Consider the following 19,355-nt stretch of genomic DNA (forward strand, 5'->3'; position numbering starts at 1 on the left):
ACACTTATCTGAGAGTAGATAAGGGCTAAGCGCTCGGGTAACCGAGAGGAATTTTTTAGAAACCCAGGAACATGCCCTGGCCCAAAGCCACTGCCCATTACCAAGCCCCAGACACGCTCTACTGTATTTTTACTAAGGCTGAGGGCCATGAGATCAGCATCGTAAGCTGGTACAGAGAGCTGGAAGAACATTCTTGCTACCCGATCATTTTCCTATTTGCGTTGTCATGAACTGGATATAAATGTTTCTAAATGTTCAGGTGACAGCTGAAGCATGCAGTAAAGGACTTCCCATACAGTAAGGCCACGGCTAGCAGCCTTCTTACAAGAGACGCTCCAGAGTCACGATACTAACCCTAGCTCCCAAATACCAGCAATGTATGCAGAGCAACTGGGGCCTAAAGGTCGTGATAGTTCACCAACCTCAGAGGGACCATGAGAAATCAAGAAGTTACACGGAAATGCCATGACCAAGAGATCCAACTTAGCCCAGTGACCTAGAGATGACAAAATCCTTTAGGGATGCCCCAAAAAAGACCACTACCGATATCCACTGTTTTAAAAGATAGAGGAAACTGTGCTTACAGACAGGACAACTGTCGCTTTATGATTCAGAGTGCGGTAGAGGTATGGAGAGGAGAGGGTGGTTGAGTAATTCAGGATGAAGAAAGTAAGGAGCTTAGGGCAGGTGGGAAGGGAGTCTGATGGAGGCAGGTGATGTGTGGTCAGCTGAAGGAATTAAAGACCGAAGGAGAAGGCAGAAGGAAATGCATATAGCCCCTCACCCTTTCACACTAGGAGCAGTAGAATAGAGACCTTGCCTTCTAATTGCCTCAGAGAAAAGTAGCACTTCTAACTTCTGGATCTGGCTGTTACTTTGAAAACTTTGGAATCTGCAGGTAGAACTTCATTGTCCAGCAATGGTAGGTTTTGCATTTGTTAAGAAATAATGATTTTGTGTTTATTTCTCTGTCTTAGCATAAGAAATCTACATATAGCAAATAAATTAATTTAGAGGAGTCGAGTCTCAAGAGATTGCTATCAGTTAGTGTTAATGGCTGGTGCTGTCAAAATTGTGTTTCTTGTAAAGGATGGGCGTGTAGTTCCCATCAGGCTTTCTCCCGAGATTGGAAAACTTGATCTACAGGAGTAGGTTTTGTGAATATTAGAAGTTCAGTAGTCATGGCTTTAGTAACCTTTACAGAGGATATCTGAGAAAGACATACAGGCACACAAAAAAATGAAAATGGAGAAAGTGAAAATTAGCGTGCATATTTCTGAGGGGTAACAGTAGATCACAAACTACAACTATATATCCATTCATTATACTGTGCTGTAGAGGAAAGAGAAAGCAAATGGGGCATACAAACAGGAGCAGACTACAAGGTGTGTAATTCCTCGTATTGCTCAGTACCACAAAGGTCCCGCTGTTTTAGATCTTTATCTATTACCACAGCATCACGTTGTTTCCTGGGACACCGTCCCCCAGGGAAGGTGTTTCTATTTTTATCTAGACAGAGACAGCACGTGTCAGACTCTCCAGGGCACATCGCATACCAGCAGAACTGCCAAGCGAATTGTCACAGTACAGGAAACGGATGCTTACAACAGTGCCTGGCTTATTGGGCACGCTGCTGCCAACTCCGTTGTTCGCAGGCAAGGAGAGGGGCCTTCAAAAAACTTGCGTCTGCCTTAACATTGATGTGCTGGGTTTTTGGGTTTTTTTCCCCCTTGAATACTCAGGAATACCTGTGTAGTCTTCAGTGAGCTCTAGGGACTAGAAGTTGCAATAGAAGGAATAACAAACCTAAAAGACTCTTGAAATAACCTACCAAAAGCTGCTGCATGAAAACAAGTCACAGGTGTCACGCTAATAGTTATCATGACAGTTGGCCTTTCTGAAATTTGAAGCCATCATTTAGGTTTGTTAGCGGAAATTGCAATATGTTGAAATTTCAGAGGTAATTAGGGGGAGGTTTCCCTACCTCTTTAGGCGACAGCTAAGCGGTTAAAGAACACTTTTGTACAAGTGCAGTCTTAGCTACAGCTGCAGGTGTGCTTATTCCTTTTCCTTCTGAACTCAGACTCTACAAGGAAAAAAGTAAAGTCACCTCGTTACAAAGAAACCCAGATGGACAAAAACCTATCAGCTGTAGAAAACCACAGCCCAAAAGAGAGCCCCAGGAATGCTAAGGAGATTGCTCAGCATGGGAGCAAAAGCTCTTAAGAAGTAGTTTTAAAAACCGCATCAATACCGAGGCTTAAGATGCTTCTTGAAGTGCTGCAGCTTGGCTGCGGTGCACTATCTTTATGCAAACTGAAAGACACTGTGACAGGCGAGAGTGGAATAGGTGGGTTCCTATGAATTGTGGAAATGGGGGTGGGGTGGAGGGAAATACATTCTTTTCACATATTTTTGCTATATTGATATTCGACTCTACTCTCTTGACACATTACTCTCTTCAGCATTGATAAAATGATAAATGCAGCCTGGAAATCATTTATAGATTAATTCTCTATCTCTCCGGAGCCAGCAAAAGTTACCAACAAATTAGTTATAAACACATTTTCAATTACTAGATCTTAATGGAATCCTTAACCTGCTTTGTATTTGGAATTATTCGACGTGCAGTTGAAAAGCCGTACCTGTGACAGGAAGCTAACCAGCACACGTAACAATCGTAACGTGATACGGCATGGGGATTAGCTGGAAATCTAATGAGAAACCCACCCTTCTTGATAGATTTGTGGGGCTAGTGCTGATTTCTGCACCTCAGAATCTTCACCGAACCTCTTCCTCGAACAAGCTTAACTTGTCCTAATTAACTACGGCTACACTGTCCTAGAGCAGGTTAGTTTCAGCTGCAGTGAATGACTGTCAGCTTTTTGGATGGTGAATGAGATAATGGGAATGGTGTTTGTAACGACTGTTTGTGCTCCCTTAAACTAAGGGAAAAGGTGCTTAACTGCAGCTGATGAATGATTCTTGCTCAGATTCACAAAACTTTAAATCTTGAATGAGAAGTTTGTAAATGCCTTGGGGTCACATAAACTCTTCTAAACCAATACATAACTATGACTTACAGTGACTGAATGTTCCAACCTTTCAATCATAACAGGATTGATTTTTCCTTTTAAATTTTCAACCCAATGTCTCTGAATGTTTCATTCTGAGTGTACTTCTATGGTTCTGGAGAAGATTCCCAGTTCATGAACTACAGGCACAAAGAGTTTCAAGGCCAAGAAAACTGCCCTTATGAAATGCCTTATGATGCAAGGGCTCTTCTAACGATGCGAGGGTTATGCAAGGGTCCTTGTTAAAGTGTAGCAGATTTGGGGGTTTTGTGTTCGTGGACTGAAACTAAGTATGTGCTAGAAAATCACGCTGCTTTAGTGGCACAGAACCGAAAAATTTCTCTCTTGGGAGCTTCCTGCAATGAAGGGCATGGTTTAGATGGCGGGCTTTTCAAGAGTCATCTCTAAAGTCAAAAGCTGTTTTAAAAACAACTTAAGACATGAAAAGAAGTATCTAAAAGCAGATCTGTTTGCAACTCTTTGCAAGCGAAGAGATACTTGATTTGTGGTTGATGTTAAAAAAAAAATCTTTTTTTTCTTTTCGTAAGAGCTCGTTGCTAGTCATCTTATTTACACTGAACAGTTCCTTTGAACATTCTCTTAATATGTAATTATAATTGCTGAAGTAAAGCATAAAATGAACCTGTAATTGAATCAGAGTATGAAAGTCTAGCGAAATGTCTTACCACCTTTCATATTCTTTCATACATACTTTCCAAGAGCAAGAAACAGGAAAAAAAAACCCCAATGGAATCCCTGCCCATATATACTACTTATAGCAACCATTTTGTGTAGGGAGCGCTGCAGAGCTTTGCCTTATGGTAGTCACCAGCAGACAAGGACAGATGCAGATGTATAAAGCTTTTATTTATTATTCATTTTTTTCAAAGTAATAGAATTGAAAAGTTTCTGGAAAAGTATGTGTGGTTTGACAAAACACTGAAGATTTATGAAATACTCATTCAATACCAAAGGAAAAACGGTAATGGGCAGGAGAAGTTACACAGAAGTGTTTTTCTTCATATTTTTCCCACTGGCAACCTAGACTGGAGAAACAAAAAGGATTATTTTGTAAAATGGTAGCATACTAGTAGTACTACAACTTTCAGTATGCAATGTAATGGTAGATGGTAAACCACTCGTTAGAAAAAGCAAACGCCTGATGGTTAAAGGGAAGCTAGGTGCTTTTTTTGAGTTGAAGGAGTTAAACGGGTGGAAGGGTGGGCAGAGACGAGTAGATAGATAGATGACCTGGTATATATGCGTTATTGCTGTTACCTACCATGTATTAAGCGCTAATTCCTAATATGGCTCTGCTCTGGACTATTAGGTTTGCACCCTAGAAAAAGGAATACAAACAGTTGTGAGAGAGAAAGCAAGGGAGCAAAGTATGTAGTGCTTGAGCAGGAACTTTCATGAACTTAGACTTGTGTCTGCATTATGGTTCGAAGGATAATTCTAATGGTACTTCCTAACCTTAGAATCTGGGTACTCCTGTACGTTGGTTATTTTTCAATTTTGCAAAGGTAGAAAATAAACTTTTAGAGTGAATTAAAGGCAAAATAATTCTTTCCTAAGTCGTCTTAATATATTTACCTATGCAATACTTCGGTTATAAATAAAAAAGGATTCAATCAATAAGCAGTTTAAGATATTAGTAATACATTTCTACGCTTCAAATGATAATGAGGTTGCTGTTGGAAACTGTCATTTATACTTCCTGTAAATGCTTTGCGCTTGCTCAGGAATATGGCTACAGATAAACTTCTCCTGTGGTTATTTCAGAGACAAGTAAATGTTGAATGAACGAATGTATTTGTGGTTGATGAGTTTGAAAATAATGGAATGACTGTTCATAGGACATAATCAGCTGGACTCCCCCTGCCAATATATCTATATTTGCTAGGCGTCTCTGATAATTGATCCAGATACACTTTTTACTGGTAATCCTTCAGAGTTCTGTAAGAATCTGTAGCACAAAAGGAAGTTTACGTATGCTAGAGATAGATTTTAAATTCTACACATACGTATTTTTCAAGTTTGGCTTGTAGATATTCAACTGTTCCGGACAAGGCCCTGAAGAACCTTGTCTAATCTAGAATTTAGCCATGCTTTGAGCAGATGACTGGACTACACTACCTCCAGACAACCTTTCCACATGAAATTGTTCAATGACTATAATCTGTGACTGTAATCTGTACAGTCAAGATGTATGTTATGCTCTGTAGGCAAATTTATTGTAAGGGCACATGGCCAAGTAACCATAGCAGTTTGCAGAACCACTTTCGTAATGCATGGTTTCCTAGTGAGTTTCCAGTTTCCTGTCTATGTTTTTTGCTTTGTTTGTTTGTTGTGGTTTTCTTTAAAGGAGATAGGAAATACCTCTTCCCCGAAGCACGTGTCAATATTGGATTGCTTGCAGCACTTGTCTACCATGGCAGTGAAACCATCAGCAATTGTCTTTATTTGTTCTTCTGTCATCTGGGGCTTGCGTTTAATGAGGTTGACAAGCAATCTGAAAACAAAGCCACAATACCCAGTTAATGCTATCTGTTGTAGTTTGATTTCCCAATTTAAAATACGCCATTCTATCCAGATACAGCTCACTTAGGAGGTTTTTTTTGTCACGCCTAGAGGACATGTCTATTTGTGACTCCAAACTCCCAGTCCACCACAACCATCTGTTCGCTTTTTGTTATCCCGGTTACAGGTGGGGAAAAAAGTTATCGAAATGATCTGTACGTTGTCTTAATTAAGTACATCTGAAGACTTGCACTGGCAGTGGACCTACATGAAACTGGTCAGCTAAGACACTGATTTTATTTCAAGAAAATACCCTATTTTGCCTCTTCCAAACTACATGATGTTATGCACTCACAAGCTCAGTACAAATACGTAGTTCCCTCTGGTTTTCTCTCTGTTGCTAGTGAAGTCCCAGTCAGATGACAAAACAGGGGGTTTGTAGCTTCCTTCTGCCTTAAAAAGGTGGTTATTGTACCTCCCGGCCCCTCCCCCCCCCCCCCCCCGCCGCAAGTGTTACACTTCAGAAGGTGTTCTACAAGGTACAAGGTTTAGCTTACTTCATCTGCCCTAATTCCCGTTCAGCAGGAGGAGCGGTGCACAATTTTTCATCGAAGCTGAACATCTCAGGGTCAAATGCTGGAGGCACGTATTTGGTATCTACTCCCATGGCAGTAAAACAAGGTCTCCTGTAAGCATAGGAGTCGCTGCAGCAATGTGAAACGTTGTCATTTATAGGTGTAGTCTCCTGCCTCCTGCACATATCCTGAATCACAATGCTCAGCTGAAAAGAGAAGGAAAGAGGGACAAACATGAGTTGCACTTTCTACAATAACAGAAGGAATGTGATGTTTGTGTCACAATAACACAGCTGGAAGTGGAAGCTGTTGGATCTAAACACCTGTTCAGAAATGGCATGGTCTTAAAATTTAAAATAAATACATATTCCTGGAGTCGGGCATTGCTTAATCTGCAAACAGTCTACATCGGGCTACAATCAGTAGGTACTTTTTTTTTTTTTAAGAGACTGTTTAGCTTTTCCAAACGCAAGCTGCCGCAGAGCCAATCGACTTACTTACTTTTGCTTTCTGAGGGAGAGCAAAGTTTAGCTAAAATTTTCACAAGCTACCATTGGACAACTATTCAGGTTCTCACGTCTGTTAAAAATGAACAGACTTTGAATTCTGTTAGGTAGATGCTTAGGTTGGGGTTTACCAAAAACCATTTTGAGTTTACTACCTCACCAGAACTCAACGTTTTTGAGAACAGAAGAAATCTCCCAAGAGGAGTAGAGAGATTAAACTAAGGTACTCACATATCCCTCAGAACAAGGTAGGCGTCTGTCTTCAGGAAGCTGGCAGCACTTAGTACCAATGGCTGACATTTTCTTTCCAATTTCAACCAAGGTGTCAGTTGATACCTGAGGCATTTTCTTAGTGTAGCGGATCAGAAGTCTGAAAAAGTCACATCAAAATGACTGCTCACATTTGAAGAATGCTCAACTGAGCTAGACCACTGAAGTGAAAATAGAAGTGAAGACGAAATGAATTTGCCCAAAGCAGCCAGCATCGTTGTTTACGCTCAAGAATATTTATCAGAAAGTACTTACGCTTTAAGAAAGTCTGTCTCGCCTTTGGTAGTGAGAAGCTCACAGTTTGTCTTTACGACCTCCTGAGTTTCTTTGATGGGTTTGTGCAACATCTCTTGCTGCAAACAAGTATAAATTTATTAGTAACATTAGAGCAGGACATTCTGCTAACAGTCATACGAATATACCTTTTGACCTCTTCTAAATCTTATTAGCTGTAAGATACCCATTTAGCAAGGACAGTCATTTCCATATAGCCTGGATGGCGTAGGGAGGACTTGATTCTCATGTGAGTCTTAAGTTCTAACAGAAATTCTGTTAAAAAGGGAGCAAGATTTTTGAAATTTAATTTAATTACCCATTGGACTTACTTTCTAGACAATGGGGGGTTTTTTGTTTGTTTGTTTAAATAGGGTAAATATTTTTCAAGTACAGGATTATCAACCGTGAGGGGAACATCCTCTTTCTATCCCTTGGCCAGAGCTGTCAGTGACTCAACTTGTACTGTGACTTGTCTGCGATTTAGTTGAAGATTAGGAGACCTAAGTTCAGGTGTCTGTATGTGAGCTGGCCACGCAGGTTCCCATCATAATGCATGAGCAGCCATACTCGGTATAGGCAGTGGAGCCCATAGAATAATTCAGCTAACCAGCCATTAATCATCTTCTTCAGGACAAGCAGAATCACTTCTGAGTGACAGAGGCATCAGGCAGTTGAGGGAGACTAGTCTGAAATTTCGTAAGGTGACCAGTTAAGTTACTCTGTGATCTGAGAAAACTCTGTATCCTTGTCACGGACCCTGCGCTACTTCATCTCCCATCAGAACATTAACTTCCTCTGGGATTAGTCTCTTAAAATGCTTTCTGTCTGCTCTTCCGTAGGAGCTTCCCAACCTAATTGTTTCACGATAGGTACCGACCAAGCATTCTAGTTATCTGCAAACAAAGCTTTGCACCTACAGTATTTCCGTAGCACTCAGGAGGGTTGTCTGTTTTGCAGCACTTTTCCATGAGTGCTTCATATCCCTTACTAACTCTCAGAATCAGCTGCGTGGAGAACTCAGGGTGTCTTCGGGCATATTCATAAACAAACCTGAAAGACACACAATTAGAATTAGATAATTAGATCTCCTGAATAACATGCTGCTTTCTTCATGCACAACACAATAATTGACAATGACAGTTCCTCAGATGAGATCAAGTAAGGTGGACAATGAGCTTGGAATGCTGTTTGCTTGTTTTAGTACAATTTTTTGGTCGTTCTGTTGTTTGTCAACAGGGCAAATGCGAGAGTTCCCCGGGACAGAATACTTCTTAAGCAGATAATGTATGTGGGCATGCACAAAGCCCTTGAATGAAAGAAAGGCACCGATAAATTCCGCCTTGGTAAGCAGGACAATGCTGAACAGAAACAGTCACAACGCATGAATGAGAAACTAGGGGTTCAACTAGGGTTGAAGCTACACTAGTTACACTGGACTTCCACGTGGTCATCTCTTTTCTCCACATGCACTTGAAACACCCAACAGGACAGTTTTTTCCAGCGGTGCAAAAGGACGTAGTCCAAAAAAGACAGAGGATCATTTGCAGGAACATTCAAGTACAAGCATGCACACTGCTGGCACTACTTACTCTGCCATGAATGCGTCATGACCTGCCTCAAAGCCTTTACACACTTCCTTATCTTCTAAGTATCTTTCAACTAGTGAAGGAAGATCTTCAGGTTTGTCATCAAATTCTGCTTCGATAATGCACTCGCTTCGTTCCACAACTGGCTTCTCGCAGCAGTCTTTGATTTTACTTGAGAAAACATCTTGTTTAGAGCACATATAGGTCATAAGCTCTGCCTGTAAAATTAAAACATATTATCAGAAGAACTATGAAATAATAATTTAAAGATAGATTAATTCATCTCCTCTCTCTTTCTCAGACTTTTCAGTCAGGTCACCTATTTACTTAGCGCTTTCCTAAAGAAATGCTGTCTCCATACAAAGAGAAATAATCAGAGGGATGGGTACGTCCTGTGCGTGTTGAGCACGATGTTCACAGGCATGGGGGAGAATGCGGTTCTCTCCCTGATCTTAGAAACTTTGAGAAGACAAACTCTGGAAAGCCAAGGAAAATTATTGAGTGGTCTGTCACAAGGATGCCAGACTGATCTTGTCAGTCCTGTTAGATGCCCTGCTCTGAAGGAGGACAAAACATGAAAAACCCCAGAGCTTCATAAAGCCAGCACTGGACACCAGCTGGTTTAAAAAGTGCGTCTAAGTTCCAGCCAGACAGGCAATATTTAAATCATGTCACTATTGCACAGTGTTGCTAATCCTCCCATGCAAGCTGTTCTCTAGAGTTCATTGGCACTACAGGAAAGCTGGATTAATGGCAGTACACACAACTGGACAGCAAAAATTTGTGGCCTTTTTACCTCTGCTTTCTTTTGCTTTGATTATGATTGATTTGAAGTGAGTAAATACCACCAAACAAGCTCCTTGATAAATGTTTTGATTTCAACCAAACACACATGCTGTACCGTAAGTAACAGCTCCTTGCCCTCATGATCATAAGGGCTAGATCCGGAACTGTTCCAAAACCTAGTTCCAGCAACAGTCAGCTGAGCTGGCCATGACTTTTTCAGCGGCTGAGGAACCTTCCAGCAGTGTTGAGTACAAGTTCCCTGGACTGTGAAAGAATAGCTGCACAAATTGTTGTCTTCCTAAACATTTTTCAAGTATGTAAACATTTTTGAAAAATACTTAGCTTACCCTGTCATCCATGCACTCTACCATGTCCCCTTCACAGCACTCTTTGTAGATACCCATGACATGTTGTAGAATTTTAAGCATTTCTGAGAGTGGAGCCTTGGGATATTTCTGGCTCAGGAGAGCAAGTTTGCTAGGTGAAAAGAAGAAAAATACACTTGTTTTAAAGCTCTGTATTGAACAGAAACCCTGCAAATCACTACCGCTTATGATACTGTAGATCAGCATTGTTTCAAGTAAATATTCATTCATTCATCTCATCTAATTTCTGGTGGCTAGAAAAAAAAGGACATCAACACCTGCACCAGTAACGCAGTGCTCCTTTAAAATAGACAGAAAGAAACAAGTTTGCAATTCTTCCGTTCTATCATCTGAGCTGTCTATGTAAGAATCACACTCTAGAATTCCCCATTGCTCTTGAGTGACTGTAAAGCATCTCTAGATTACTTAGCGCAGACATATACAGTTCTAACTAAACCTTTAAATCAAAGCTGACTATATCTAGTAAGGTAATCCTAGTCAACGTTAGTGTATTGGACTAGCCACAGAATGAAAGCAGTTCTCTGTGCTTAGGCAGGTGATCCACTTACTAATTGCAAAAGTCTTTCTTAATCTTAAAAACGCACCTTTGACAACTGTGATTCTGCCAAATTTGACTCTTTGATTGATCAGCAACTTTGCTGATTACCAATGTGCCCGTCGCTAAAAGCTGTAGGCATCGGAACAGGGCACAGCTTTCGCAAAAATGTGGATTAAACACACTGGAATCTCTGGTTCTGAGTGACGCTCCATCAATTAACTCTGCATCTTCTGGATCGGTTCTAGAGATGGTTTAATTTGTCTGTAACTCTGACGGCTGATCTTTTTACTAGTGCTCACTATCAGCCTGGAATATACAGGTTCCCCTTTGTGTCCAGTCTTTATGCAGAAACCCGATCAGAATGAAATGCTACATTTAAATAAATAGGCTAAGAAATAGCTGTCGGCCTATTGCTGAAAGACTGACCCACTGATCTCTATTCTGTCGGACAACGGTTCTCAGCTAAAAGTACGCTAGGAGGTACCATGAATGCAGTTTGCAAACTCAGCATATAGAAGTGAATTATATATGCTGATGTTTTCCTCTTGAGTAGTTTCAAGTTTAGGTAAACAAGCCTACTTTTTATAGAAAACTGATTGGAACTTACTCTGCTTTGAAAGTTCTCTCGCCAAACTTCTTGAGGATTCCACAAGAATACTGCTGCTTCACACTTACTTTCTTGGCTCTTTCTTTTATGGCAGCTGCCTACAGTAACAGGATGCACATTGTCACATTAAACTGATTACATCTAATGGACTGAGAAAACAGCAAATCTGAAAATCCCACTTCAGAAACACAGCACGTTCTGGTCCAGTTAGCTCTGATGAAAAGCCGAGCCCACTGAGAATTCCTTAGGCAGTCCTATCCAGTTCACAATCAGCATTTAACTTCTAGTCTATACACTATACTTTATGGCACGGTGTAATTCTTCTACGGACATGCTGCTCTTCACCAAATACTTTGATTTCATTGAAACCCTGTGGCTTCAAAGGAGCGTAAGTTGTCTTTCAAAGCACCGCAGCGATTACACAAAAGTCACAGGGACTGAGTTTGAGACAAAGGGAAAGTTTGGCTCATGCCATTCTCAAGGTTAACATGATATCTTGGCTACGGTTCTCTAAAAAGCAAAGCTATGTGGAAGTCATCTGCTATTGATTCATAGGGCTAATACATGATTAATCCTGACCCTTCTCTACGAGTTCTTCATACAAAGATTTGCGTGAACAGGAAGATTCTACCGGTTTCTTACTCTTTCTCCTCCATTTGCTTGGGCAACGAATAGGAGAAGAATAGGAGAGACCTCTCATACACCTACACGTTGGATGTGGCGATGGCATGTTAGGCTGCCAAGTGAGATCTGTCTTTCCCTAGTGTCTTTTCGGTAGCATGCCTTCTCGTTACGGTTTACCACGGATGAAAAATCCCAAAGGCTACATGTTATTTGGATTCAGCGCATCTGCGCAATACTCATAGCTGCCTGATAATATATTAGAGAAGGAACAAAAAGACAAGCTTAACTATCCACAGTTTGATTCTTTTGTTTTTTTCACTTAAAAAAATAAAAATATGAATTTTTTTACCATCTTAGTTTCTATGAAGTCATAAACAGACGTTTACTGACAACCACCATGGGAAAGCACGATTTTAGAATTATAAACCGTAATTTAACATTAGATTTTTAAAGTCACTTCTCGCTTTAAAGAGAATTGCTGCTAAGATCGGAAGAGACCTTTATGTAGCAGACCAGTTGCTTAGTTTTCATCCACAGTGAAAAATTTGATATACCTTTTCATCCAAGCAAGCACCGACATCACTCTCTTTGCAACAGGTTTGAAGTGCATGTTCATAATCAGCAGCCAGACTGAGGATTGTTGGGGCATACAAGAAGGGTTCTCTTCTTGCAACAGAATAGATGAAACTGTAAGGAAAAGGAAACCATAAGTTACATATTCCAATGACAACAGCAAATGGCCTTAAATCTCTTACAGCTTCTATAACTTTTATTTCTAGTTTAGAAATGTAATCTACTTTCCTAACACAATGCCTACTAATGGTAAATGCTCTGCTGAATCTCACTGTTTCCAAAGGAGACTCAATAACAATGACGGAAGGATGAACTCCTTATACGTCTGTTTGATGTACATGTGCTTTTTTAAAATGCATTGTCAAATACTTGTAAATTCTGATTTTGAGTGTGAAAAACTAATCTATGGCCATTTCACCAAGATTTTAGTGCCAATTTTTATTCTTTTTACTGTTACCTTTCTTCATCCTTTCCAATTACAATGGGGGTAGTGGGAAGCTGGAGCAAGTAAATTATTAAATCAATATGGGAAACACTGTGGTTTTTTGGGGGGTTTTGGGAAAAGAAATAGTCCCCAAGATTTATAAAATGTGATCCCTTAAAGCCCATTTTTGAATGGAAAAACCTGCTCTAGCACGGAATGAAAAAACGTGATCAGAGCTTTGGATATTTAACGATTGAGCGACAGTTTTATACATGCAGATATGAAGTTGAATACTTGCAACTTTTTCAAGTTCAAGTCATGTCCACACACTCTGGATACCTTGGGGATCCCTCCTCTGCATGACTAAATACTTAAACAGTACAAAATGGCCGTTTTTCTTACTGTCCCAGGAATGGCACCCGGTTGTCCTGGTACTCCTTGCATATCACATCAGAAGCTGGTCTTTGGTATGGCTGAACGAAGTCTGGCTGGGAAACTTTAAATGACAGGAAACACTCATTTCTTTCAGGATCAGCTTTACTACAGCAGTCAGCCATTGTACCATATGAGTCACGGAGCTTTTCTACTTGGCAGATTTCATCCAGGAAAATGGAGGGCTGTAAGGAAGATGCTGAGGGTCAGAATTATTGTTTATAGACAGTGTAATGTACATTCTATTTATCTGCAAAAGAAAACCCAGATTGAAAAGTGAATACTTTTTTACTGGATAGGATTTAGACCATAAATCAGAATAATCCATTGTTTTCAACACAATTTCATAAAGTTTTATTTTATGTGGTCCAATATCAAAACTGTTACAATGCTTTATTGAAAAAAATTAATTTCAATTATAATTTAAAATACTCTGTGCAAGACGGTGATCTCCTTTTACTTATAATCTGACTAAACTGAATTTTCAGATGAATTGAAGCAGGATTTAATATTCTACTTGATGATCAGCTTGGGAAACCTTTAGGGAGAACTAATGGAGCCATGTCATTTGGTCTGAATGTTATTGCTCGCAAGAACACAAGCACCTAACTTTCTGAAGGGCCGGGCTGAACCTGCTCGACATCCAGGGATCTTAGGTACCTGCAAACTTCTTTTGTTACCTGATCTTAGAGGTTTTTTTAAACTTATTAAACTAAGTAGCTTAAATTAGCACACATACCTTTTCAAGTCACCCCAGTGTGAAAACCCACACGCTTTGGTCACTTTAATACCTAGAATTAGACCTGTATTTTACAGCTGGGGTATTTGTACTAAATGCTAACGTTTATTTCCAGGCAATGCTAAACTTAATGTGCCAAAGTGTGGTGTTTGGGCTACAACATATGGCTCCACAGATCCTTTAGGCACTTTCGAAAAGCAGAGTTTCAGAACCTGACAAAAACAAGTTCTTTGTTTCAGCCCTAAAATCTGAGCATGGGCCGATGACAACAGCAACACCTGAAAGGATCAGGTATAAATCCTCAACGAGGATGATTCTGGTAGCTGCACAGAATGAGGAGAAACACAATACCAAAGGATTCACTGCCTACCAGTGATTTTGTGCACTCAGGAGCATCCTCATTGGCCACACACTTCTGTGCCAGATCAACAACATCCTTCACGAGCTTAGACAGTCCGTCATAAGAACACCTCTGGAGATACTGGGCAAATGTGATCATGGTACTGAAACACAAAGCACATTTTGGAATACGGAAATAAGAAACGTAACGGTCAATATTTTCGAAGGTGCTTCTCGATTCAAAATTGTTCAAATGACACGCACAAATGCTTAAACAGAGTACCATGAAGAGCATAGTAACAGACCCCATATCCTTCCTCTTCTCACCTCCTTTCTGAAAAATGTTTTTAACCTTACTTCCCAAGAACAAAAGTCTTGAATAATAGATTAGAAACAAAACAGAAAAGACTATGATTTGAGTTTTCTGCCACTTTTACCAGCATATTTGTAAACGCCATAAACTAAGCTGGGTTTTGCCATTGTTACAAATCATCATCTTCAGGCTGCCTTCTTTCAGAAGCAGTTATGTTCCTGTCAGGGCCCTCTGCCATTCCCAAAACCAGTTTGAAAAGAAAATCGTTGAACTGTCTCAGAAAACCTGTCGCAGGTTTGTTTTTTGATGTTGGTGGTTTGTTGGGGTTGGTTTTTTTTTTGGTAATCCAATAAATCCAGCATAACTCCTCTCCATCCTAAGGTTATCGAAACTGTATTACTCATGCCTATTTTCTTTTCACATAAGAAACATAGGCTTTCTCATAAGGTTTGCAGGGAGTTCTTTTCCCAGAGAGCAAGAAAGTCATCGTGACTTCTGCAGGTCTTAAAATATTTGTAGGCTTTGTATGTAACAGTAAGAAGGCTAACTCAACGCCATGCTTCGGTGAGACTTATACACTCCTCGCTAGCTCATACAGTGTGTTTTAGTTTCCCTTTTTTGTCCAATTTCAACAGAGATGGAAAACAATCAGAAAATGTAAGCTGAACATTCACTTACACTGCCTTAAATGTCTCTTCCTTCAAATCATTGTAGCGATGGGCAATCTCACTCTTGTGCTCTAGGAAGAAAAACAAAGAGAACTATGACGCTCACTGTCACATTGGCTGTGCTAGACCCCTTAAAGAATACATTCTGGGCACCTTGGGCCAGATTTTCAGAAGTGTGCAGCATTCACCCAGCTCTTGTACTTGAGGGAGTAATATCATTGTTTTGAAACAGACCAAGCTAATGCTGAGCACTTGTAAAATCCCATCTTTGGGTACACCATCCTGGGTAACCTGTACTGCTTTTCCGGGAACTTCAAACTAAAGCTTTCTTCAGGCCACCTTGAACTCTTTGTTGTCTCAGATGACCATTCTTGTCCATTTGTCTGCAGATACCTAACTCTTAGGCACGCTCATCTTTCTGAAGGAACCCAAGCATGTGATTTTTAGGATTCTAATACAGTATTTACCTCTGTAAGCACATACTTAATTCAAATATTCAAAATGATTGCTGTAGCTTACTATTAAGGGTTAGCAAACGTGTCCTTTGCATAACGGACAACATTATCATGTCTACACTACAAATAAAGGAATGCAGCTGCAGTTTGATTAGAGCAAGCATTAGTAGAATTTTCTCTTTTTGAACACGAAATTATTAACTTGGCAGGTTCATATTCTTGTTCCACCCGCTGCATATCACCTGTGCTCTTCATGAGAAGGAAAGCAGATAAATCCCTCCCCTTGGTCCCGACGGGAACAAATACAGGCTGTAGTTCTACCTCGCTCTTGGCGAGAAGACTCCCACAAGATTTTCCCAACAGATACCGAGGCATATGGCCACACTAATGAATGAGCTAGAACGGGGCAGTCGTTTTGTTCTAGAAATACTGTTCAGGAGCATTTAGACAACATGAAGAGTAATTCCTTTAGCTAATAGAATATATCTGCTTTGATGATAAGGTTTTCAGTGCAGAAAATTGTAAATTAAAGATTTTTTGCTGCTGTTCACTGGCATTTCCAGCCAGCTCCTGAAAACTCAGTTTTGTTAAATTTGGGTATTTTCATGTTTCAAACAAAAATCAAAAATACCAGTGGAAAAATTTCTAGGACTGCCTGCAGAAATATTTGTTTGATCAAGGTCTAAAGTTTTATAATACAGGGAGAAATGACACAATGAGGAGTTTTTGGCTAGCCTTCCTATAGCCCGGACTGAGATGTAGATTTTTGACCTACTTGTGTGAAAACCGTCGTCTTTAATTGGTGAGGAGCTCGAACTACCGTTCAAAAGACAGCACTTCTAAAAGCACAGTGCACCCACTTTCTCCATGCTGGAAAGTAACAAGATTCTGAATAATCAACAGCTGTTCAAGCACTACACTGATGTTGCAAAGGGACGTCACCAGACTTACTCGCCCAGTTAAGTTGTCTGGAGTGTTCTACTCATCTCCTCACCATTTCTTCATTTAGTTTCTTTTCAAGTCAATCAAATTTTTCTGTTCTCTTTGGATCAGGATTGCAAGAATTGTTCATGAAATTGCATTAGACATTAAATTGATACAGCAAAGACTGCAAAAACAACTAATTAGTCCTTTCTTACCTGCCTCTCGAGCAACTCTTTGCAGGTTCCTGGATCTGGCAGAACTGAAGAGGAAAATAAATGAAATTAATGTTACCCACTTCATGGCTGCAGATTATGATGTGGGCTAAATTGCTGAGAAATGCTAGGAAGATTGAAGGGAAAGCATTTGCTTATATACCCTTTACTACCTGTGTCTGTAAAACATTAACCATAGAGCTGGCATTTGTAGATTTCCATTTGGTCTGAAGAAGATTACAAAACTTGGACTGTCCTTGCCAAAAATGAATTTGATATTATTTGTTTATTATGTGTTACTCTGGGCCTTTTTGTCCTGAAAAGGTTGAACCTTCCAGCACCCAAATAGATAAAGTTTTGCGTAAATTTCCTTATCAAATGACAAACAAGGAGTTCAAGGCATCAGACAAAAAAGTCATCAAGTCTAATCCTATAGCCGTGCTTTTTTTTTTTTTTTTGCTAGTATTTGTTAAAAAGCAAAGCAGGTTGATATTGTACAGTAACAATTCACCCAGATAGGACTCAGTCCACATACTCGCTTGTAATTAGAGAATTTTAATTTTAAATCACTTCACAAAGATGAGATGGCTCACCTAGACTTTGGTATAAAAAATACAGATTGGTAAAATACAGGAATGAGCACAAAGGTACAGGTAAACGGCACCTCCAATTTCAATTGGCTTCCGAATTCTTAAAGAAACGGAAGGTGAAAGTGTGGAACGGGTACCAAGGAATCTGAATCTCACAATAAACGTAGCCCCAGAGTGGAACAATTTCATGTAGACAACTAAGTTGGAACTGACAATTTTACACTGTATAAGACTGCATCTCGCTCCAAAGGTTGGGACGTACACTTAGGGTAACATCCAAGAGAAAGGCTGCTCAAACAGCCAAAGGGCCGATTTGAGCACCTGATTTGTTAGGTCTCGTTCCGGTTCTCTGTGGGTACTGCTATTCACCAGGATCCAGAAAACTGCCAAATACATGTGTAAACATTTGCAAGAGCTGTCATTTCATAATTTTTGCAATTCCTCATTTGTGCTGACGTCCTCCCAAGAGTAATCTCTTAATTAAGCTCTCCTCTTCGGAAGTTTTCTATTGATTAGTTGGTAACTTAGAAGACCAGACACAGGAAGAATTGTGAAGTTTGCACAGAGCCCCGGGACATGGAATATAATTGAAATTATTTTTCCAGAACACTCAGTGAGAGGCTTAAAAAAAAATAACAAGTATAAGGTTGGATCCTCACTGAGTGCAAGGTGGTGTAGTTCCACAGCGGGAAACACTATGGTTTACTTTTAATGAATTTCTCTCTCCGGTGGCTGGATGTCAACCCACACGACGATTCTCAATGCGTGGCTGAAGGTCGTGCTCTGCCACGCAACTCATGACTTCTGGTAGCAAGTACCCACCCGGTGTAGCTTAGAGCGAGGTCTTCTAACGCTTCCTCAGTCCTTAAGGTTCCCTTTTCTACTCTGTTTTTTTTTCTGAAGTCAGCAGTTTTACCACAACTCTGTATTATTCATTCTGGGAGTAGTATGAACAATTCAATTTTCGGTTTTCTGGAAATTTGACAAAATAAAAGAAAAATAAAGACCACTTTGTTTCTGAACTTGAGTGTTTAAACATGTCTTAAATAAATCAAATGATGTGTCTAAGCATAAAATATTTGCAGGCAATTTTCATTTAGAAAAATGTCAAGGCAACGCATCTTGTCTTTCAGAAAGACTATTTCATTCTCCATGAATAACCATATTAAAGTCATCTGAGTTTGCAGAATATTTTGATACAATGAAATTTATACTGGTTGCTGCTTTTGCAAAAAAATTTTGCATTTTCCAAAAGTCTGTTCCTGATGTCTTTGTAGGTGAAAAATAACATTCTTGTTAGTGATTTAAAGGAACAAGGCTCTATCTTGGGAATTAAAGGTCACCTGGATAACTCTTACATGAAGGATGGTGGGGGAAAGCCGAATTTGCAGAAGAGCATCCCGGTTTTGTCATAATGTTAGAAATAGGGATTATTTTCAGGCGGTCGTAGCAAAATCCCAACTTTCTGGAGAATGATGGCAATTACGACGAACAATCTGGACCTTTCAGACTTGTGCTGCTTTAGCCTAACAAAATCCCAGGAAAGAGCTGGTTAAACACTTCAGTCTGTAATTGGTTTTACTGACCACATCCCTCTGTCAAAGAAGCAGCCATCACTAAAACGTGGATCTTTTTGATTAACCTGTAACCTTCAGAATGGCTGAAGACTACCTAGCATTTTTTTGCACAGTCCCTTCAATCACTGACATTTGGATATATCAGCATTCTGAGTTTGGAAACTTCTGCACGCATTTTGCATTGATATAAATGGTGAGAGGTGGAAAGGTAGCTACAGGGGCTTAACACCACTTTTTCCAAGATCTCAGATAAAATGAATGCAAGGAGCTAACTCAGCAATCTGTCAAGTACCTTCTGACCCAATGAAAGCCACTGTAAAAATGGAATATAACTTTCCTACAAACATCAGCTTGATTT

The 19,355-nt window shown here is 39.9% G+C and overlaps 1 protein-coding gene across 2 annotated transcripts in view; it reads right to left on the reverse strand.

The window, feature by feature from the left end:
• Window positions 1–3,921: 3,921 nt before the first annotated feature.
• ALB (albumin) overlaps window positions 3,922–19,355 on the reverse strand; it is a 33,625-nt gene continuing 18,191 nt past the window's right edge. Inside the window, exons 2-16 of one of the 2 annotated variants that reach the window (XM_009279327.2) lie at window positions 16,834–16,877; window positions 15,250–15,310; window positions 14,290–14,422; window positions 13,151–13,365; window positions 12,306–12,438; window positions 11,128–11,225; window positions 9,944–10,073; window positions 8,814–9,028; window positions 8,142–8,274; window positions 7,204–7,301; window positions 6,910–7,048; window positions 6,155–6,378; window positions 5,457–5,589; window positions 4,357–4,413; window positions 3,922–4,120 (exon numbers count right to left, since the gene is read on the reverse strand). In XM_009279327.2, the coding sequence (XP_009277602.1) occupies window positions 4,363–4,413; window positions 5,457–5,589; window positions 6,155–6,378; window positions 6,910–7,048; window positions 7,204–7,301; window positions 8,142–8,274; window positions 8,814–9,028; window positions 9,944–10,073; window positions 11,128–11,225; window positions 12,306–12,438; window positions 13,151–13,365; window positions 14,290–14,422; window positions 15,250–15,310; window positions 16,834–16,877 (1,807 nt within the window). In that variant the 3' untranslated portion in view covers window positions 3,922–4,120; window positions 4,357–4,362. Of the gene's footprint in view, window positions 4,121–4,356; window positions 4,414–5,456; window positions 5,590–6,154; window positions 6,379–6,909; window positions 7,049–7,203; window positions 7,302–8,141; window positions 8,275–8,813; window positions 9,029–9,943; window positions 10,074–11,127; window positions 11,226–12,305; window positions 12,439–13,150; window positions 13,366–14,289; window positions 14,423–15,249; window positions 15,311–16,833; window positions 16,919–19,355 lie in introns of those variants that run through there. The other variant, XM_019472085.1, reaches the window with a different exon arrangement.

The sequence above is a fragment of the Aptenodytes forsteri genome, unplaced genomic scaffold, assembly GCF_000699145.1.
Source record: "Aptenodytes forsteri isolate BGI_AS27 unplaced genomic scaffold, ASM69914v1 Scaffold467, whole genome shotgun sequence".
Lineage (NCBI taxonomy): Eukaryota > Metazoa > Chordata > Aves > Sphenisciformes > Spheniscidae > Aptenodytes > Aptenodytes forsteri.